The sequence below is a fragment of the Eurosta solidaginis genome, chromosome 5, assembly GCF_040869045.1.
Source record: "Eurosta solidaginis isolate ZX-2024a chromosome 5, ASM4086904v1, whole genome shotgun sequence".
Lineage (NCBI taxonomy): Eukaryota > Metazoa > Arthropoda > Insecta > Diptera > Tephritidae > Eurosta > Eurosta solidaginis.
In genome coordinates, this window is record NC_090323.1 from 249,434,900 (window position 1) to 249,458,492 (window position 23,593).

Consider the following 23,593-nt stretch of genomic DNA (forward strand, 5'->3'; position numbering starts at 1 on the left):
CGCGTGTCACTCTTGCTCAACTTCGTTCTGGATACTGTAACAGGTTAAACTCTTACCTATCCAGAATCAACCCCGACATACAAAATTTATGCCCCGCTTGCAATGTGTCCCCACATGACACCAACCATCTCTTTAATTGTAATGTGGAACCAACGCCTCTAACACCCCTTTCCTTATGGTCCACCCCTGTTGAAAAGGCAAGTTTCCTTGGACTACCGTTAGAGGATATTGATGACAATTTGTGATCGGTCGCGGCTATTAGGTGGGGCGAGCATTGCTACAACAACAACAACAACAACAACAACAACAACAACATCATAGCAACGAGCCAAATGAGTTGACAACTGGTTATGCCGCGGTTACCGACGGATGGATCTTATCTTATTGGAAGGGATTTACAACAAAGTTCAAATATCAAATGAGACTACATAGAATAAGTGAAGGAAACTCAACGGATGTTACATTGAATCGGTTCGAAACATATCGTTGGTTAGTCTAGACATTATTTCTAAATGCTGAGTTATTTCAATATGATTTAAATAATGGCTTTTGATCAATTAAACTCTTGGTCTTATCATATGATATAACAAATTATGATCACCATCCCCCAGCGGGTTAGGGGGGGTCAGAATATACCCGCGGTAGGTATGCCTGTCGTAAGAGGCGACTAAAATACCAGATTCAAGGGGCTGTGTAGCGCAACCCTGCAGGTTGCCAGCGCAACATATAGCTTCTCCAAACCCAATTATCAACCTCACCTATCCGCGGCGAATCCTGTTTCACTAACAGACGAGGCTCTGGCGACCCTAAGCTCCTTATGGAACTTGGGGTTGGGGAGGGAGGGGATGGCCTGAAGGTTTAATGTGACCACATAAATCGTTCCCGAGATGGTCGGGCCAGCACCTTAATGGTGCTGTGGTACCGGAGCGTACCGGATCTGTATCCGGCAAAGGACCATCACATCGATAACACTCCCCAAAGCCTTCGGGGAGCAACCTTATCGCTACAACAACAACAACAACAACATCACCAAAACAGGCTATTATGAAGTGTGTTAGATACTGAAGAATTTTCATCTCAAACATTAAATCTACAAAAATAATAAGGTTATACAAAAAAATATTTACTCATAAACACGGCAATCAACCGCAGATATTTTAGCACTTAATTTTGTTGTTGTAACAAATGAACGATCACCTCCACTAAATATCTGACGTACAACATTTTCTTTGGCATCAGTGTTCATTAAACTAGAGCTGCTAGGAGATATCTAAAGTTAAAAAAATAATTGCATTTTATTTTCATATTTATAAAAAAAGTAAAACAACCAACCCATGGTCCAGCTATGACTTGCGGCAATGAACAACTTGTCACCTTACGTGTACCCAATACACCAGCACAACCTAAACCGAAACCGTATAAACGGCCACGTGATGGCACGAATACCACAGTATGCCGTATACCACATGCAATTTGTGTTACCGTACTACCCATTAACTCGGTGACTTTTCTTGGTAGAACTTCATTCAAATTACCACCACCATGACCCAATTGCCCGTACGTGCCCTTACCACATGTGAATACACCACCATCATGTGTTAGAAATGTTGAAAATTGTTCCCCACATGCAATATAACGTACACATAAACTACGCAATGTCCGTAATTGGGTTGGGAAATTACGATGCGTACAATCATTCAAGCCCAATTGCCCACTATTGTTGCGTCCCCAACCATATACAGCACCGGATTTTGTTATAATAAAAGAATGATTACCACCACATGCAATAAAAGCAATAGGGATTCCAAGGAGTGAATCTATTAAGCGAGGTACAGCAGTGTGTCCTAAATCATTTGGTGCAGATACGCCTAGTTGGCCGTATACATTTGAACCCCAAGAGTATAAAGCGCCACCTAAAAGTACATAAAAATAGTTAAAATGAAACTGAACTTTTTTAAATAATTTGTTTTGTTTGCTTACAATTAGTTAATGCCAGACTATGATTATAACCAGTTGCAATTTGTGTAATAGTTTGAGTAGCGAGTTTTTTGATTATTTTTGGTGTACGCACAATTTCTGTTGCATCTGGTAGTCCCAATTGACCGTAGTCATTGTGACCCCAACTGAATACTTGACCCCATTCACTAAGCGCTAATGAATGCCTTGCTCCTGTATTTATTTCTGTTATAACATTATTTCCCAAATCAAGGACGAGCTCTGAAATATATAAAAAAAAATTGGTTGGTGTGTGCATGGCTACATTAGAGATATGAACGAAATTTCTGGTTGTTGTTGTTGTAGCGATAAGGTTGCTCCCCGAAGGCTTTGGGGAGTGTTATCGAAATTTGTGGTCTTTGTGGTGACTTTTAATCAAATAGTACATGGAGCATATTTTGTAAACTTCCTCTTTTGATAGATTTGTACAAATCTAGTGTAAATATTTGTGGTTTTAAAATTTTACTGTTTTTATTTCCGCTGATAATGAAGCACTGGCAAAACCAGGTACCTTTTACCTAAGCATATCTTGTATATCCAATGTAATTGCGTTGTTGTTGTAGCGTTAAGGTTGCTCCCTGAAGGCTTGGGGAGTGTTATGGATGTGATGCAGGATACAGATCCGGTACGCGCCGGTAACACAGCGCCATTAAGGTGGTAGCCCGACCATTCCGGGAACGATTTATGGGGCCACATTAAACCTTCAGGCCAATGCCTGACACAGCCCCTTGAATCTGGTATTTTAGTCGCCTCTACCGTGGGTATATTCTGACCCCCTAACCCGCTGGGGGATGTAATTACGCAATAAGACGGTATAAGATGTAATTACGTCTTATTCTTCCACTTCGTGTAGCAGTGCGTCTCCCCACCCAATAGGTATGAGCACTCACAAATGTTATCGATATCATCCAATGGAAGTTCCAGGAATTTAATTTATTATTACTGCTGTTTAGGCCCAAAACTTAAACTACTAAGTACAATTAATTATTACAATCACTTATTTTTATTGAATATGCTGTTGGAATGCCATGCGATTCATATCAGCATATTTACTAGCGTGACAAATGGACGAGTCTGGGAGCCACTTATTTAAGGGAGGTTGGAAAGGACGTGTTTCCAATCCTTCAGTGCTCCCAGCTTAAGGTACCAAAATCATATAATTTTATTGTTATATTAATGCTGTCGGAATGCGAGTGATTCCGATCAGCAACAGTAAATATCGGCTGAAAGTACCGAATTCCAGCGAAATTAGTTGTTGGAACTGTCTGGAGTTACAGGTGGCGACCGATTTTCTTTTCTTTAGGGCCGGATGCATTGTATTTTGTTGCTTTCGATATTACCATTCCCTTTTCGCGCTCCTGTATCTGATATATCATGTAAAATATAAAAGGAGAAAAACTTTATCTTATTGGAAGAGATTTACAATGCTCCAGTAAACCTTTTTTAAAAGTATTCAAGTTATTACTACTTTTTATGTGAGTAGGAAGTTCATTGAAATATTTCAGGCCCTAAGCTTGCAGTTACAAAAGGGTTGGACAAAATTGACATGGGTGTTAAGAGGCGTTGGTTCCAAATTGCAATAGCTCATTAGTAAACCAGGCTTGCACTGGTTCATTGTACGAGCATGTGCGTTGAAAAGATGGTTGGCGCAGAACAGATGGTTGGTGGCAAGTGGGTACTCATTACATGCAGGGCTGCATATGCTGGGGTTGATTTTGGATATCTAAGAGTTGAACTGATGTATATTGGAACGATTTTCCGTCATCCCTTGTCAAATTTGGTTTGGTGACGGACCGGTCTCGGCGTTGCACCATCATCAGTGACATTTTTCGTTCGAAATTCCGAGTTGAGCAAAGTGAAGAAGTCTAGAATGGCGTTCGGCTTTAGGGAGTGTATCTTTAGACTACACAGAAAGAACAAATCGTTCTTTTATATCATAAGCATAGTTTGTGTAAGAGAAAATATGCGCTTTGACAACATCCAATCCTTGAGGGTAATACAGTCGGTCCCAAACTTATGCCTGACTTAATTGTGAATCTCTTACTCTACTATGTCAGTATTTTTTTATTTGGCTTGCGAATTTTATTTTGGGGGTTTGGTTGTATGGCACGGACGTTAGTCCATACGGCAGGTTATATATTTTGATCCCTTTACTCATTACTGTATATCGACTTATGGTATTTCCGATTCAATATTTGTTTAATTAAAATGTCTCCAGCTATATTACACATATACAACAAACAGCATAACCACTGCAAACTTACGCAAGTGCTTACTCTTTTTTTGAAATAAAATTTATTTATTTACATACGTGGCTGACCCGACGACGACATTTCTGGCTGACCCAATTGCCCAAATTGATTATAGCCACAAGTATAAACTTTACCGTCAGCAGTTAAGAAGATTGTGTGTTCGAGACCGCAGCTAATACGCACAACAGTGGCTTCTGGGTTCCATGGTACTTCAACGGGATGTGAAACCTGTTGGTGTGACCCAGAAATAAAATTTCATTAGTGTATAAACTAATCGAATTATTTAAGAAATATTAAGCGCACCGTCTCAACTGCAATTTGTCCCAATGCAAGTTCGCCATGTTCTGCACTGCCCCAACAATATATGGACATGTTTTTCTTTTTATTGTCAATCCCTTAACTTCATGCAAAACTATTAAAATATTTTTAGCATTAAAACGCTCATAACCATTTCTCTCAATTTTTTTATATTATTTTACTGGTTTGGTGTTGTGATCTAATGTGTTTTTTATCTGAAAATTAATAATTTTGCCTTTGCTTTCTTTTGTGTACTAGTTTAAACAAATTATAATGCTCAAAGCAATGTAAACCGTAAAGTTCGCGGAATTTAAATATATAGTTGATAATGATTAATCAAAGATGACAACCTAATCCACAAAGCACACAAACATTCACGCAAAATGACTTTCGTATTTTTTCTGATAATTTTGAAATAAAAACAAACCAAAAAACATATGACAGCATTACAATCGGGAAAATGTTATATTTGAATGGATTGCCATTCAGTTTTTTTTTGTATAGAGCAGCAATAAATGGCCAATTAAGGGAGACTTATAACCATAAAACCATAACCAGATAAAACAGCTGATCGAACCTACCTTATGGAAATCAATGTAATCGATTACCATACCATAGCCAACCAATTGGTTTTTGGTTTCTCGCCATATCCATAACCTAAAAATATTTTAGTTGGTGAATTTAATAAATTTTTTTAGATTTTATTCATTGTTTTGGATACGTTATGACCAAGAGACTTATTTTTGTGGAATATGTTTGTAATTTTTTGCGTTTTCTTCATTTTTATGAAATTTTCACGATTCTTAGGTTAACCCAGATATGCCGAGCGTACTACATGTAGTACGCCTGTTATTTTCAATATATTTCGTAAACAGTAATTTAAACTAAGTAACCAACCTGTCGCTGTGCTACTGTACAAAACAGGCACCATAGTTGGATTTGAAAAAAATGTCTGCTGCAATTCCTTGATTGCCTTTTTTAATATCAAAAATGCGAGTTTTGTGAAATTGTCAAAAGTGTGAAGATGTCGCGTAATCGGTAAGAAAAAAATGTTTAAGCCTCTTTTGTTTTGTTCTGTTTTTTGTATGTTTTTATTAAAAATAGTTGTAGAAATTGAGGTACACCAGTAGTGAAGGTGTAAAAGCAATTATATGTGGTTTTTGTTGATTTATTTGCTGGCGTACTACATGTAGTACGCTCGGCACTAGAGTAGAAAAAAAATTAAAAAAACCACACATTTTTTGTTTCAGCTTTTAACTTTAAATGAAATAATAAGTAGGTACTCTAGAAGGATAAAAACTATTTTTTCTATATAACCAAAAATTACTACTTTTTCCTTGTGTATGTGCCGAGCGTACTACATATAGTACGCCCTACAAAATCGTTTAAAAAATATTTTTTTTTAAAATTTAAATTAATTTCTGTAATATTTTATGTTAAATGAGCGGTAATAAAAAAATTTGTGGAAATTGCTTCACCAGGCGGTCCGTCGGTACATCTGGGTTAAGGCACCATTATTCGATCACATTCGAGATGGTGATGGATATGGGTATGGTTACGACTATGGCGTTAGGGTTAAAGGGCCAATTAATGGAGACTTATGGATAAAACCATAACCAGATAAAACAGCTGATGGAACCTACCTTATGGAAATCAATGTAATCGATTAAAGGCTCCATTACTGATACTTAGCATAGACTTGACTTGGCTTGCGAACTGTCACTTACAGTTCTGTTAAATGAACATTGCATGTTACTGATTACTCAAAACATAACTTGACTTAGAAGTCTGTTGAATTTTGATTTTCTATGTAAGTTCTAAGTGACGTTTACATTTTGAGATGCCATTTGTCTGTTTCCATTTCATTTTGACATTTTGTCATACAAATTGACATTTATTTAAAAATAAATTTCAACGCTGATTATGATGCCAGATTTTATGCGCCAAGTGGAGTATAATCGTGGCTAAGTTGCCAAGTTTACGCCAAGTCAAGTCAAGTCTATGCTAAGTATCTGTAATGGGAGCTTAATGATGCCATACCATAACGGTAACACCATAACCATACCATAGCCAACCAATTGGTTTTTGGTTTCTCGCCATATCCATAACCTAACAATATTTGAGTTGCTGAATTTAATAGGGGGACTCATTTAACCTTATGAATGCCTTATAAAGTGTGTAAACGTATAAATTTATCTAGTTCGTAAACGAACTGTAAAATTTTGTATGAAAAATCATTTACAAAATTTGTATAAATTTACGCGTACATTTCATGGTGTAAACGCGGTAAACTCAAAGGAATGCAACCTTTCAAACATAGCAGCATTCATTTTCATCAGAAATCTCCGACATCAGCAAGTAATTTATGAGAATTTCTTAGTAAAGATGTTTTAGTTTTGATTTTTCCTGGCATTTTTAAACTTGTATAACAATCAAAAAATTTTTGGCAATAATACAGCTGATCGACAATTAAGTTTGTCAAGAATATTACTAGGTGCGTTCATATAATTTTACACCTTATACATTTATATGCTTTAATGAGTCCCCCTAATCTCTGTTTGTACATTTTATGCATTGTTTTGGACACGTTATGACTAAGAGACTTATTTTTTGTGGAATATGTTTGTAAGTTTTTGCGTTTTCTTCATTTTTATGAAATTTTCACGATTTTTAGGTTAAGGCACCATTAATCGATCACATTGGAGATAGTTATGGATATGGATATGGTTACGACTATGGCGTTAGGGTTAAGGAAGTTTAATCAACCCTAAATGCTCAAATCCTGAATATCTTTTGCAATACCGGGATTTTAAATAAATAAACCGGGCTTTTTGGATGATAATAGTTGCGTTCCAATAAAGCCTGGGGCTGGATTCACTAATTAACACGCTTTTATTAGCTTGGCCTATTTCTATGTAACGGAATCTTTGAGTTTAATTTTCACCGGTTTCTAGAAGTCTGATTAATTTGAAGCTTTGCATACGTATCATGGACCGATGACAATGCATTAATGTGATGGTGTGGTGACATAAGGTCAACGGCCATAAGGTCAATTGGCCTTATTACCACTTTGAATGGCCATAAGTTTGATTGAGACTTTGCACACGTATCAAGGCTCGATGACAATGCATTAATATGATGGTGTGGTGACATAAGGTCAACGGCCATAAGGTTAATTGGCCTTATTACCACTTTGAATGGCCATAAGTTTGATTGAAACTATGCACACGTTTAAGGCTTGATTAGAATGCATTAATGTGATGGTGTGGTGACATAAGGTCAACGGACATAAGGTCAATTGGCTTTATTACCACTTTGAGTGGCCATAGGTTTGATTGAAACTTTGCACACGTATCAAGGCTCGATAACTATGCGCTAATGTGATGGTCTGGTGACATAAGGTCAACGGCCATAAGGTCAATTGGCTTTATTACCACGTTGAACGGCCATAAGTTTGATTGAAGCTTTGCACACGTAACGGGGCTCGATGACAATGCAATAATGTGATGGTGGGGTGACATAAGGTTAACGGACAAAAGGTCAATTGAACTTATGACCACCCTAAATGGCCATAGATTTGAAACCTTGCACATAATGCGAAAAACGCATTTCTTTATTAACGATAGAAGTGTATGCATGACACATCTACGAAAGAGCATACTGGAGCCCTTTTTAACACGCTTTTATTAGCTTGGCCTGTATCTATCTATGTATCTATGTATCCATGTATGTATGTAACGGAATCTGGAGTGGAGCCGAGAGCCCCGGTAATGCAGAGCTCCTAATTCCGTTGCAACTTTTGAAGCATTTTAAGATAGGTACTTTTAGCTAATGCAGACCACCAGACCAAGACACCATAAAGAAGAATCGGGCGCACAATGGCTGTGTAAATCCAGTAGGTCACCTTAGGGGAGAATCCCCAGGAAGTGCCAATTACCCTCTTGCAGGTGAACAGCTCTGCTGCTGCCTTCTTGGATCTCTCCACTATATGGTCACTCTATAATAGCTTCCTATACAGAATGACTCCCAAATACTTGACTTGATCGCTAAACGCTAAAAACGTACCCCCAATTCTTGGCGGTGTAAGATTTGGTACTTTGTACCTCCTCGTGAAGAGGACAAGCTCTGTTTTATCCGGGTTGACTTCCAACCCTGTGGCGGGTTGTACTCCTGGAGCAGCTCCAGGATGTCAGCTGGGTCCGTTGGCGTCACTGGAACCAAGGCTCTAGCCATTGGTCGTGAGGGGATGTCACGCGCCTCCACTACCTTGAGGCGCGCGCCCGGCTATACCACCCTGATCAGCGTGACGGCGGCCTTATAGAGGTATACCGACCTGGCGTCGTCACAGGCAATTAGCTTGACATAGCCCTGGAACCACCCTGCATCGGTGTAAGATGGCGGTGGACCAGGGTTGTCTTTCTTAACCTTAACGGCCACCGTAGCGATCGGGGCCTCGATCCACTTCCACTGTTGTTTCGGGATCCTGCCATCTTCGCTGCTCTCGTCTATAATGCCAATGATCTGCCGACCCTTGGCAATTTCGGCGAAAGACCGCGCCCAGCCTAGCTATAAAAGCGTGTTTTTTTTAGTTTTTTTTAAACTATTATTTATTTTTGAAGTGTATACTGGAAATTGCGTAAAACAAAGAGGATAGATATACAAGAGAGCGCACTGTAGTGTTCCCAATTGGCTTTTTTTAAATTAATAAAAGTCCACTTTTCAGAGGTGATGAAATTGGCAGGTCGCTCTATTGAAAATAGTATGGGCAGGTGGTCGGAAGCTAAATTAAGCATCGGCTGCCATTCAACGTAATTTATACGCCCTGCACTAACGATTGAGATGTCAGGCGAGCACCCCCAGCGGGTTAGGGGGTTAGGGAATAGCGCAACCTTTTCGGGTTGCCAGCGCAATATATAGCTTCTTCAAACCCAATTGTCAACCTCACCTTCGAGCGGCGGATCCCGTTTCACTAACAGCGAGTAACCTTATCGCTACAACAACAACATGTCAGGCGAGCTGTGGCAGTTACCTGCAAATCTGGTGGTCGGTCAATATCACCTGAGCGGATGGTCATGCATTGACTTTCTATGGTGTTATCCCTGCGGCTGATGTTAGGTTGAAATAGACTTTATTGCACGGTGTGATGGGTGACAGAATAGCCATGCTAATGCTAAAATACCTTGGCGCTGAGTGGACAAACTACCTAACACACGTTTTCAATCTGTCGCTGAAATCCTTTGTCATTGCCGAACAATGGGAAATGGCAAGGATTATTCCGCTACTAAAGCCTGGCACACCAGCTAACGAAGGCGAGTCATATCGAAGGATATCACTCGCTTCGCCAGCAGCAAAGACATTGGAAACCGCTCCCTCATTTCACGGCAAATCTTTGCCTAGCCACACACTAACATGGCTTTCGCAAAATGCACAGCACTACCACATCGCTCAATGCCATAAATACTTAAAATAATTAGGGATTAATCAACGTTCACGCCAGGGCAAAACGACATCAAAATGTGAGAAAAAATTGTTTCAATTAGAAGAAATTTTTTCTAACGCGGTCGCCGTTCGGCAGTATTTGCCAAGCACTCCGAGTGCACTTCTGCCAAGAAAAGCTCTCTGCCTTGCAGATGCCGTTCTGAGGAAAAGTAAAAGGAGCACGATGCAAATTGGAAGAGAAGCTCGGCTTAAGATCTCTTCGGTGGTTATCGCGCCTTGCATTTATTTAATTTATAAATCAGGAAAAACCCCCTCATAGGACAGTGCTCGTGGCATTTGACCTGTCAAAAGCTTTTGACACAGTAGAAGGCTCACACCTTCCCCCTTGTCTAAAAAGATGGACCGCCAATTATCTGAATGGTCGGCAGCCTTCGGTTCACTTTAGGAACGAAATCTCAAAACCTAGTAATATTTAACAGGGGGTGCCACAGGGTGGGGCCATATTCCCGCTTCTGTTTAATTTCTACATATCAAAACTCCCTTCCCCACCAAAAGGAGTTACAATCATTTCCTATGCTGACGACTGCACGTTTATGGCTACAGGACCTAGCCCTTCAATTGATGAATTAGTTTCTAGTTCTTTCACCTCGCGCAACCTGGTATTATAACCGGAAAAATCCACAGCAAATCTGTTTACGACGTGGAAGGAACAGATGTCGAAAATATTGGACGTACACGGTGTCACACTGCCGACCGTCAGTCACCCAAAGATCTTAGGGGTAACGTTCGATAATACTATAACCTTCAAGGCTCATGCCACCGAAATTGTACCTAAAGTACAAAGTCGCAACGAAAGCCTGAAGTCGGCAGCACCTGAGGAAAAGATAAAGAATCGTTGCTAACCACGTATAAAGAAATTGGCCGGCCGCTCATGAGCTACACGTTACCAGTTTGGTCGCCTGGTCTTAAAAATATACACTGGAAAGAGCTACAGGCCTGTCAAAATACTGCAATCAGAACTGCCACCGGGTGTTTCCTTATTACCCCCGAACACCACCAACATAGTGAGGCCAAAGAGCTGAATATTCAAGAGCACAACGAAATGCTGAACAGGCAGTTTTTGCTAAATTGTCACAAACCAGGACATCCTAGCAACCAACTGCTTGATCTAGCACCGCCTCCACGGAGATTTAGGGAACATCTCCATAAGCACTATGACGAGATCCGGCACCTGCCAACACAAAATTGTGGTCCAGACAAGCATAAGCAGGCCCTAAGCCAAATCCACACAGAATCGGTAAGTGCCTTTGCCAGGATGCGTCCGGGAACCCCGTTATTAATATGCAATATCCCACCCTTGCAGAAGAAGAAAGCACACTACCAAGGGAGACACGAGTCACCCTGACCCAACTTCGTTCTGGTTACTGTAACAGGTTAAACTCTTATTTGCCCAGAATCAACTCCGACATACCTAATGTATGTCCTGCATGCGATGTGTCCCCACAGAACACCAACCATCTTTTCAATTGTAATGTGGAACCTACGCATCTAACACCTATCTCCCTATGGTCCGCCCTTGTTGAAACAGCCAGTTTCCTTGGACTCCCATTAGAGGACTTTGATGACAATTTGTGAGTGGTCGTGCCCATTAAAGGGGGAAAGCACTGTTAATACAACAACAACAACAACAGGAGTTCACCATGCGTTTTGTTATTTTGTCCGCACCAGACTGGCCTGTCACAGAGAAAATCGACCTTCTCTAACGGCGCTAAATGAAAAGGGTCAATGCATACGTCATCAAAACAGCTGATATAAAGTTTACAAACGCATTGCCAAATCTCTTTTGTGATGGGAACTACGGGTTTCATAAACTCTTCGCTACTCAACAGTGCGCTTTCTTGTGTATCAATTCTCTTTGTTGTATCTGTTTTTTTCGTCATTAGAAATCGGCATATCAAATTTGAAAATTAATTTTCCCTGAAAATGTAGTTTTTGTTTTTGGAAAACTCTCATTGCGGGTTGAGGTATTGTTCTTTAAACTGTTTCAGGTTTGCGATTTTTTCTCCAGACTAAATTTTTTCACAAATTTGAAATCTACTTCTAGGCACATTTGTCACTTAATAACTACGTAGGCGGGCTCAACAAACCATGCAAGTTCGAAATAAAACTATTGGCGTTTTATTTTCAAAAGTTAACAAGTAAGGAAGGCTAAGTTCGGGTGTAACCGAACATTACATACTCAGCTGAGAGCTTTGGAGACAAAATAAGGGAAAATAACCATGTAGGAAAATGAACCTAGGGTAACCCTGCAATGTGTTTGTATGACATGGGTATCAAATGGAAGGTATTAAAGAGTATTTTAAAAGGGAATGGGCCATAGTTCTATAAGTGGACGCTTTTTCGAGAAATCGCCATAAAGGTGGACCAGGGGTGACTTTAGAATGTGTTTGTACGATATGGGTATCAAATGAAAGGTGTTAACGAGTATTTTAAGTTATATATGTGAAGGCGTTTTCGAGATATCGACCAAAATGTGGACCAGGGTGACCCAGAACATCATCTGTCGGGTATAGCAAATTTATTTATATATGTAATACCACGAACAGTATTCCTGCCATGATTCCAAGGTCTTTTGATTTCGAGATATCGACCAAAATGTGGACCAGGGTGACCCAGAACATCATCTGTCGGGTATAACTAATTTATTTATATATGTAATACCACGAACAGTATTCCTGCCATGATTCCAAGGGCTTTTGATTTCGCCCTTGAGAACTTTTTCATTTTCTTCTACTTAATATGGCAGGTGTCACACCCATTTTACAAAGTTTTTTCTAAAGTTATATTTTACGTCAAAAAACCAATCCAATCACCATTTTTCATCACTTTTTTCGTATTTGGAATAGAATTTTGGCATTTTTTTCATTTTTCGAAATTTTCGATATCGAAAAAGTGGGCGTGGTCATAGTCGGATTTCGCCCATTTTTATTACCAAGATGAAGTGAATTCAGATAAGTACTTGAACTAAGTTTAGTAAAGATATATCGATTTTTGCTCTAACGGCCGAGCCGAAGGACAGACTGTCGACTGTGTATAAAAACTGGGCGCGGCTTAAACGGATTTCGCCCATTTTCACAGAAAACAGTTATCGTCATAGAAGCTATGCCCTTACCAAATTTCACAAAGATTGGTCCATTTTTGTTTGACTTATGGCATTAAAAGTATTCTAGACAAATTAAATGAAAAGGGCGGAGCCACGCCCATTTTGAAATTTTATTTTATTTTTGTATTTTGTTGCACCATATCATTACTGGAGATGAATGTTGACATAATTTACTTATATACTGTAAATATATTCAACTTTTTTGTAAAATTTGACTTTTAAATTTTTTTTTTTAAGTTCGTCATCCGATTTTGCAAATTTTTATTTAGCACACATATAGTAATAGGAGTAACGTTCCTGCCAAATTTCATCGTGATATTCTCAACGGCTGCCAAATTACAGCTTTTAAATTACCTTCTTTTAAAAGCGGGCGGTGCCACGCCCATTGTCCAAAATTTTACAAATTTTCTATTCTGCGTCAAAAGCCAACCAACCTACCAAGTTTCATTGCTTTATCCGTCTTTGGTAATGAATTATCCGCCTTTTTAGGGTTTTCAAAATTTTCGATATCGAAAACGTAGGCGTGGTTATGGTCCGATTTCGTTCATTTTAAATAGCGATCTGAGATGAGTGCCCAGGAACCAAATTTCATTAAGATACCTCAAAATTTACTCAAGTTATAGTGTTTACGGACAGGCGGACATGGCTAAATAAATTTCTTTTTTCGCCCAGATCATTTTGATATATAGAAGTCTATATCTATCTCGATTAGTTTATGCCGTTACGGGGTACCGTTATGCGAACAAAGTTAATATACTCCGTGAGCTCTGCTCAGCTGAGTATAAAAACACTCGGAGTGTTTGCCAAATCACTGCTGGGGGCGACCCCGTTTAGAAAAACAATTTTGTATAGTTGAAAAAACTAGTTTCTAACCCAGAATTTTCGGTGTCACAAACACACTCGAAAACAAGAACGAAAGTGAAAAATATGGCTCTGGACTTTTTTTTGCGGCTTGTGTTAGAAACCCGTCGCTGAAGTGTTAACCCATAATTTTTTTTTATAAAACATTCGCACAGCAAAAAGATTTATATAAAAACTGAAACCAAATAACATTACACTAATGCAACTGTGTAAATAAGTAATTACGTCTAATTACACTGGACCACGAATTTCAACTTTTTCTCTTTACCAGAAACGCCGTTATGAAATTCGTATGTAAAACCACCCCCTGATTTCGAAAATCGAGTTCATTTTTGATTCTATGGTACCGTTTTTGAGATATTTGCAATTTACCGTTATTCGAAAAAACCAAAAAGATGGCTCCCTTTAATTACGTATATCTCACGAAGGTGTTAAGCAATTGCAAAATGGAATACAGAATCGGAAAGACGATAAAATTTGCTATAAATGCAGAGATATTAGCTTATCATTTCATATCTTTGTTTTTTTTTTTATGAAAAAATATGAAATAAATTACTTTTTGCGAGGGCAGCATTCCAAAACCACAACTTTTTTTCCAAATATTTTTTATTTGCGTAAAGCTGTTTAATTAGAAAAAAGATAAGCTATCATCGAAGAAAATCGATGCAAAACTATGTAAGTTATAAGCGATCAAATAAAAATACCCAGGTTGCGCAATTTCAACCTATACCTCAAAACGTATGTATGGTATAAAGAAGAGTGAAATATCTAGCTATGCTCTGTTTCTATTTAGTTAAAAGTTCAATTTATAAATGAAATTACCCATATTCTTAACTTTTTTTTTTAAATTTATTTATGTTTGTACTATATTCTAACAATCTTTATCTTAATTTTATTTTACTATGTAGTCGAAATAATTATGTGTTCGACTTTGACGCTTATTCAGTTTAGGATCGAGATCTCTTATGAGAAACCAGCAGTAATCACCCATCATTGCGACGTCCCAGAATCCTTGATATCAATTTTCAATTAATTTCATTTGCTGATGAAACCTTTCGCCATGTTCGTCACTTTCGTCGTCAAGATTTGCCGGAAAAAAGCTCAAATGTGAGTGCAGAAAGTGAATTTTTAACGACATATTTACGCCTGGAAAGAAAATATTAGTTAGGTAAACAAGTTATAGAATTTTGGGAAATTAATTTTAATAGGCCTTTAATATTTACCCATTTTCGCATAATTATTGATTAAGTCATTCACTATCTGCTCGTAGTTAGGGCTTTTGTGTCTACCGAGAAAAAAAGCAACGACCTTTTCAAAGGATTCCCACACTGCTGCCTCAACTGATGAGAGTAGTCCTTTGAATTGATTATTGTTGATCAACTTTTTTATTTGTGGTCCGACAAAAATACCTTCCTTTATCTTGGCTTGAGAAATATCTGGAAAAATTGTTTTCAAATAGTCGAATGCTTCGCCTTCTTTGTCCAAAGCCTTAACAAAGTTTTTAATGAGACCGAGCTTGATGTGTAAGGGTGGAAGTATGATTTTCTCTTTCTTGACAAGAGGAGTGTATTTGATGTTATCCATACCAACGGTAAACTCGACTCTTTCCGGCCAATCCTTTCTGACGTAGTGGTCCTTACGAGCTCGGCTATTCCACTTGCAGAGGAAGCAGCAGTGCTTGGTGTAGCCACTTTGTAGACCGCATAGCATTGCAACGACTTTGAGATCAGAACATATTTTTCAATCATGCTCTTCATATTTGATAAATTTGAGTAGTTTTTGCATTTCCTCGTAGGATTACTTTGTATTTACTGCATGTGCGATCGGGATAGAAGGCTTTTTGTTACCAATATGCAATAATACAGCCTTCAAACTCAGTTTATTGCTGTCTATGAACAATCGCCACTCTTTTTAATCATATATTTGACCAAACTCTTTGAATAAACCAGGAATGTCGTTGCAGTAGCATATACTGTCTTTCTTGGTATAGTGTTTGGAAAATGGTTCGTGACGAGTTCTACAATATATCACCTTAACATCGGATGACACAAATTTAAATTGTTGCATACGAGAAGTGTGGATCTCGGCCTATTCCTTGGATAGTTCCAAATCTCTTATCCAATCATTAAGTTGTGCTTGTGACAGAACGTTTCTCTCGTTTCACATGCGAAATTCAGTACAACTTGATTCCCCGCACTCAGATATTACTGTTGACAATGGAACTGGATCCGCAACTGCCGTTGAATGTAGTACTGGTAATGTCACTGTAGGTACGCTGGCATAGGTTACTCTTCTTGATCTTCCAACGCCAAGTACTTTTGTTTGACAAATATAACACTCTATTGAATCGCAAGTAGGTTCTCTCCATATCATTGGTGTATCAAATTTTATTTGTTGTCTTGATTCCGACTGAATCAATTCTACTCGACACGATGTACACAAAGTGTTCGGTGTCCATGGTTTTTCAGCATTTTTAGGCTCAATGCCAAAATACTTCGAGTATAAAGTTTTGATATGATCTGAGAACACTCGTCGTCGCCTTATGATAGTATATTGGCCACACATGAAACAGAACATATCTGGATCGTTATTACACTCAAATTCTCGCGTCCTTTTACTCATTTTATTATTTTTTTAATAAATCACGGTTTTGTAATTTGACTTATGAACTGAACTATCTCCGGCGAGCCTTGCAGATGTTATGAAGTTTAAAGGCGCATTAACTCATATTTATAGTCGGAACAAGAATAAAATTGAAAAAATTAAATCTTACCTAGACAGAAAGGTTCCTTTTTATACGAAGTCGGGAAAAGAAAATACTACCTGCTTTAGATGTAGGCTTTAACAATTTTCTGTGTCTAATAATTTTGAAAATCTACCTGCATACTTACCCATAAGTGACGGAAATACATGTTTATAACTACATGCCTACAGCAGGTTTCGAACCCAACCACTCTTCCTTTCGATGCAACCACTCTACCTACTATAAAACAATTCGAGTATTAAAATTACTATTTGATTTATTTAAAGAAAAAGTATTATCATTGCTATGGTGTTATTCGTTTATCCGGATAATATCCCATTTGCACTTTATACCTTTTATATATGTATGTATACATACATTGAAGTTGCGCAACCTGGGTATTTTTATTTGATCGCTTATAACTTACGTAGATTTACATCGATTATCTTCAGTGATAGCTTATCTTTTTTCTAATTAAACGGAGCTTTACGTAAAGAAAAAATATCTGAAAAAAAGTTGTGGTTTTGGAATGCTGCCCTCGCAAAGAGTAATTTTTTTCATATTTTTTCATAAAAAAAAACAAAAATCTGAAATGATGAGCTAATATCTCGAAAACTATCTGGTTGAGCAAAAAACAATGTATGATGCATTTATAGCAAATTTTATCGTCTTTCCGATTCTGTAAAGTTATTTGCAATTGCTTGACCCGTTCGTGAGATATACGTAATTAAATGGAGCCATCTTTTTGATTTTTTCGAATAACGGTAAATTGCAAATATCTCAAAAACGGTACCATAGAATCAAAAATGAACTCGATTTTCGAAATCAGGGGGTGGTTTTACATACAAATTTCATAACGGCGTCTCTGGTAAATTTTGGCCGTCGACCAGTGTTATTGGAAAAGCCATTAGTATTCGCAGGTACGAATACACAGACCTATACATACATATGTATGTATATTAGACTGGGTCGATTTATTAACCGATATCGCGCCATCGATTTATCAATAGAATTTGGGCCATCATAGTGTACAAGTACAAGTGTGTTGACTTCTTTCTGACAGGCACTCGCTTAATTAAGTGAGCATAACAAGAAAATCTGGGTTGCCATTGTTGTTTCGGTTGGAAACGTTCAATTAGGGTTCTGTGCAGAGACGTAAAAGATTGAAACAGGGTTTATGTAGTCACAAAAGTGTTGCTCCTGTTCCACAGCATTTTAATTTTATATCATAGCGAAAAGTGTTCAGTTCAGAGTTATTGATTTTCACTAAAAGCATGATACAAAAAATGGAAGTTCCATTTCGTGTGACGTTTGCCACTTGACTTTTGCGGGGACAATGACAATTTCACTATAAACAAGCTACCAGATTGAAAGATGTTACGAATTTTTCTAATTTTGATGGATTTCATATTAACGAATACGACTAAATTGCTTTCATAGTTATTTTAAATAAAAAAGAAAAAGAATGAGCCCCATGCCTTCGAAATATTTTAATACGAAATGTCAGCCTAGAAAAGGTTTTTAATAAGTTTTTCGAGCTCTCGAAAATTGTTTTGGATCGAAGTATGCAAAGCAAGGGAATATAGCCTTCTTAAGTGTCCGTACGATTGCTTAGAACATTTTGACAAAACATACTCGTCTGCCAATTGCTTGTTCATAGGAGGTCCTTATAAACCGACACCGCAATTTCTTGACAAATTGGCTACAAGTCTTTATTTTTTATTTTTTTATTTTTTGTATAATTCAAGCGTTGCGAGGGAATTGTTAAACCATTTTTAGGGAGAACATTACCATGTAGCTCTGCAGGTTAGCCACTAGTTATGAGAGTGTTTTTGTCCGGGAGTCAAGGGGCCCCTTGGAAAAGCCCCTCCTATACATATTCTGTGCCGTTTTAGCATTGACATAGATGTGCAGACTTTGGAGGTACACTTTTTCTCAACATGTCTTGAGAAATATCGACTGCAAGGGCATGATAATATGGCCATGCTAGAAGAACAGGATTTTTCGTGTATTTTTTTTTCTGTCTATGGGTCAAGCTGCCATATAGATATGAGTCATTATCCACTATTTTTCAATAAAATTGGATGTTTTACTGTATTCTCTATGCACATAAATTGTGCTAAAGCATATTATTATTGTCTCAGATGACCATTACGTGTTTATCCTGAAGGAAATTCCATTTCGAAAAACCACAATTTCGCCTTAAAGAGTAACGGTATGGCAACGCTTCTGGAACAACAAACAAACATTATGAAACTTCAAAAATCCCCATATACGTCAACAAATTTTGAGTGGAACTACTCTCTTTTTTGTATCATGATTAAAAGTGTAAAAGGCAGAGAAAACGTAGTTTTTCAAATTATTGTGAAAAACTTTTTAATTTGAATTTCTGTACCCAAGTTCACTATATTTGTGTAACACAAGAATCTGGAGGTCAATTCCTTAACTATGAAAAACTGAAAAATGTACACTTATTGAAAACTCATTTGCAAACACAATTTACACTTTGAATTTAGTTGTTTTTATGCACAAAATTTTGAAACTAAAAACAAAATTTTCATTTGTCAGAAAAAATAAAGAAAAAACGACCTAATGTCAAAAAACCCTATCGAATTACAAACTGACTTGTTTGTTTTTAATGAAATACGTTATTTTTTTCTTGTATTTCGATAGTTTTGTTAAATATAGTTCACACACTTACACCAGTACTGAAACCTTATTGGCTCCCTCGATAAAAAATATAAGAGAAAATACATAGAAAATAAAGTAGTGTTGAACAACTGTGTGGTCTTTCTTCGCTACACTTAACAATTCCAATTAAAAAGGTCAATAGTTTTTCTTTAAAAACGTTATAAATTCACTTTATTTATAATTTAATAACCAAGTAATTAACTCGTTAAAAACTTGACTTTAAAAATTCAAATTCAAAATATTAATATGTTTGCGTATTTTAAATAAATACCCAAAAGGATCGCGTCCGCGGTTGCCGGTTTATAGTGCTAGACTAGCGAATGGAATCTTGTTCATGCGTGATGGCAGTGGTGGATGTTCGTTGGCGCCTTTCCATTCGCCGCGCACGGCTGCGCATAGGAATTGCCGCCGTCTAATGGGGATGGAGGCGGCTTAAACATCCTGTCCGCCCTGCAGGGAGGTGCTGGGAAGCACCTTCTGTAGTTTTTGTAAGGCGCGTCAGTGGTATCTATGGCGCCACTGGCCGTGCTGCGCTGTTTGCAGACTTTGCGGGGTGCGCCCGATCATGCGCTTGGCCGTTCGTTCGGTTTTAGGGGTTGGCGCTGGTTTCTACTCTTGTGCGATCCGCTGCGCGTGGTAGCAGGGGCAGAGCGGAAACTGAAGGCAGCTGTCGGTCTCTGCTGTGGGAGCCGGATGGGTGTCGTCCTGGAAGTATAAGAGCAGACAGAGAAACGAGAAGTAGTTGGATACAGCAAATGATAAGCGGACATTTAATACGGAAATTTTGATATACAAGGAAAGCGTATATAAGCTATAGCGCCGGGCGCGCAGAGTGCTCCTTTGGAAGAAAGCACAGTTTTACTAAGGGGCGCATGACAAGCCCATTTTGGGTGCGAACCTCTACAACCCGAGCATGGTTGTCAGGGCCGAGGCGAACGTTCTCGATTCGTCCCAGACGCCACTCGGTGGGTGGGAGCGATTCTTCTTTAATTACGACGAGGTAGCCTGGCTGAGGATTTCGCTGTGGCGTTTGCCATTTATAGCGCTTCTGAAGGTCCTTCAGATAATCCTCTTTCCAGCGTCGACTGAATTGGTGATGAAGCGATTTGAGTTTTTCCCATCGATTTATCCAGGAGAGGTTTTCCGCGTTTGGCTCAGGAATGGCTAATAGCGGTGCACCTCGAAGGAAGTGACCCGGAGTGAGCGCTGTAAAGTCAGCTGGGTCCTGGGATAGTGAGGTTAGAGGCCTCGAATTGAGAACTGCTTCAATACGCACCAACAGCGTCGTGAATTCTTCAAATGTAAACTTGTGGGATGCAGCGGTTTTTTTGAAGTGGGTTTTAAAACTTTTTACTGCGGATTCCCACAAGCCGCCCATATGAGGGGCACTGGGTGGAATATACTGCCAGTTTATTCCCTGGGGGGCTTATTTCTGCACAATGTCCGCGGAGCATTCGTTAAGAAATTCAACGAAGTCGCGTTCGAGTGCGCGCTGAGCGCCAATGAACGTTTTACCATTGTCGCTCATCATTTTTGAGGGATAACCTCGTCTGCCAACGAATCGGGCGAATGCTGCGCGAAAGGCTTCGGTGGTAAGGTCCGAGCATAGCTCGAGGTGTACTGCCTTTGTGGAAAAACAGACGAATACAGCCACGTACCCTTTTATGATAGTGGTCGACCCCAGAACCGATGCTTTTATTTGGAATGGACCTGCAAAGTCTACTCCTGTTGTGGAAAAGAGGAGTGAGAAATTGCAGCGCTCAGGTATATATGTGTATATATGTATATATGTGGATATATATATATGTGGATATATATATATGCTTTTGCAGTTTACAAAAATAATATAACTTTTGCGGAAAAAAGTTGTATTATTTTCTATGGTTTTTATGAAAAAATAAAAAAAAAACTGCCTACTCACCAATTCCTGTATTCTGTTCCTTGTGGGGTTGTTGCTGTCTGCTCTGCTTGTTGTTGCTCGCCTGGTGATTATTAGCTAGTTGATGTTGCTGCTGCTTGGCTTGTGGGTAAAGATGATTTTTGATGATTGCAAAACTTTTCTTCTTTTGTTTTTGAAAATTGAAATTTTTTCGCAATTTTTTTTGTAAATGTATAAGTGTATGTGTTTATATATATTTTTTTTTATTTGCTTTTTAAGCAAGCACTTTAAAACTCGGCTGTTTTTTTTCGTAACTTTTTGGAAAAAAATTGTTGTTCCAAATTTGTTTTGTCAATATATATGTAGCTATGTATGTGTATATATATTGAACACACTCTGTCACTTTTATTTTATATATTTCTTTTTTTGTTTTCCAACAAAGCACTTTGAAGTTCCTTCACTCCTCAGTTTTCATTTGTTTTATAGTTATATTTTTATGTACACACTGTAGTTTTGTTTTGTGGCACTTTTGTGTAGTTCTTGTTTTATATTTTTATTTTTAATTTTTTGCACGAACGAAAATTCGAATTAAATTGATAAGTTTTGTTATAACTTTAAGGGTGGGCCAAGGATGGCTGCGAAGGACCATGAACAATTGGCCTCTCTTCGCTACACTCTTCACTAAATAAAAGATTTAGGGTTTTTCTTAAAACGTTATAAATTTCTTTAATATTATTTAATAATTAAGGTTTATCCTTTTAGTTTTGATAAATATTGAAATTAGATATTCGCTCTTCACAACTTCACGATATTAACTTTTAAAATTATATACAAGAGGTAAACTCGAAATAAACGTATATATCAGAAGACGCGTCCGCGGTTGCCGATTGATAGTGCAAGACTAGCGACCGGAATCTTGTTCATGCGCGATGGCAGTGGTGGGTGTTCGTTGGCGCCTTTCCATTCGCCGCGCACGGCTGCGCATAGGAATTGCCGCCGTCTAATGGGGATGGAGGCGGCTTAAACAAGTGTCATATAGCAGTTTGATTTGTTTGCACTTACAGCACCATTTTATTTGCAGGATAATTTCACAGCTACAAAAATTAAGGCGGATTTACAGAGACGTTTTGGTTGTGTTGCATTCATTAATTCATCTGGCGGGCGAAGTATCGAAAAATTTACATAAATGCTTTGGTTGCGTGCCTACGCTTTATACGAAAAACAATGAAACGCCGTACGTTATCTTTGCTTTAAAGCAACCAAAGCGTTTATATAATTTTGGCCTTATGCATTTGTGTAAACATCCTTAGAAGTGAAATTTTTCCATGCTACACGTGTGGCGCTTTATATTTTGACTCTAATTTAAATAAATTTTGCTTTCCGTATGTTTCCGCATTGTTGCAGGCTACAAATCTTCTAGTATTCTTATTTCCGCGGAAATATATGTAGCTATTTCATCTGTAAATACTACAAAGGTTTATTAAACTGTCAAATGCAACTCAGCTTGAAGTTCTCTTACGTACCAAAAATTCAACTCTAGACCTGAGATTTGCATCAGGTGAGCGAGGCTGTTTGTAGTTTTGACGTTTATCGCTTAGTTGACACACCTGTATAGGTACACTATGATTTGGGCTCAGGAAAAAAAGTTCCACTACGCATACCAAAAAAATAATTTACGAGCCTGTGAAATTTCATTTTTTTTACTCTTTTTCGACTTTGATTTTTAAGGTTTTTTTCATAACCTTTTAAAAAATTTCATTTCATTGTAAAATTTTCAGGTACGCATATGAAAATTATTTTTTTGGGTATGCGTAGTGGAACTTTTTTCATGAGCCCAGATCCTATCGAAAAATCGATGGCGCGATATTGGTTAAATTTCGTCCATACAAATCGACCCACCCTAATGCATATGGCTTTACTTGATATTCACCAAGAGCATTACTAAGTTTTATGTTCGTTTATCTTGAGCTATAATAAAAATGTTGGATGCGCAACAGTTAGATGGTGTTGTTCACTACTAACTACTGTGACATCATTGAACAACAACGACGAAATTACATAGCATAAAGTGTACAAAAGCAAGTTGTTGCATTTAATTGGCAAGCATTGCACAACGTAAAATTCCAATATTACCACGTTATACCCTATACATTCATATAAATACTAGAATGTTAGTTATGTATTACCGACGTTGGTTTTTGTTTGTTGTTGCTCCTCAAGCTTAGGTGTAGCTCGACCGGCGCCCTAAGCTCTGCCGGAGGTGATGGGTTTGA

General features: G+C 38.2%; 1 protein-coding gene across 1 annotated transcript in view; it reads right to left on the reverse strand.

The window, feature by feature from the left end:
* The window catches only part of Herc4 (HECT and RLD domain containing E3 ubiquitin ligase 4), a 125,435-nt gene that overhangs the window by 17,440 nt on the left and 84,402 nt on the right, over window positions 1-23,593 (reverse strand). Inside the window, exons 4-9 of the mRNA XM_067789604.1 lie at window positions 5,126-5,201; window positions 4,551-4,659; window positions 4,307-4,475; window positions 1,981-2,217; window positions 1,333-1,913; window positions 1,128-1,270 (exon numbers count right to left, since the gene is read on the reverse strand). Of these exons, the coding sequence (XP_067645705.1) occupies window positions 1,128-1,270; window positions 1,333-1,913; window positions 1,981-2,217; window positions 4,307-4,475; window positions 4,551-4,619 (1,199 nt within the window). The 5' untranslated portion in view covers window positions 4,620-4,659; window positions 5,126-5,201. The remainder of the gene's footprint in view (window positions 1-1,127; window positions 1,271-1,332; window positions 1,914-1,980; window positions 2,218-4,306; window positions 4,476-4,550; window positions 4,660-5,125; window positions 5,202-23,593) is intronic.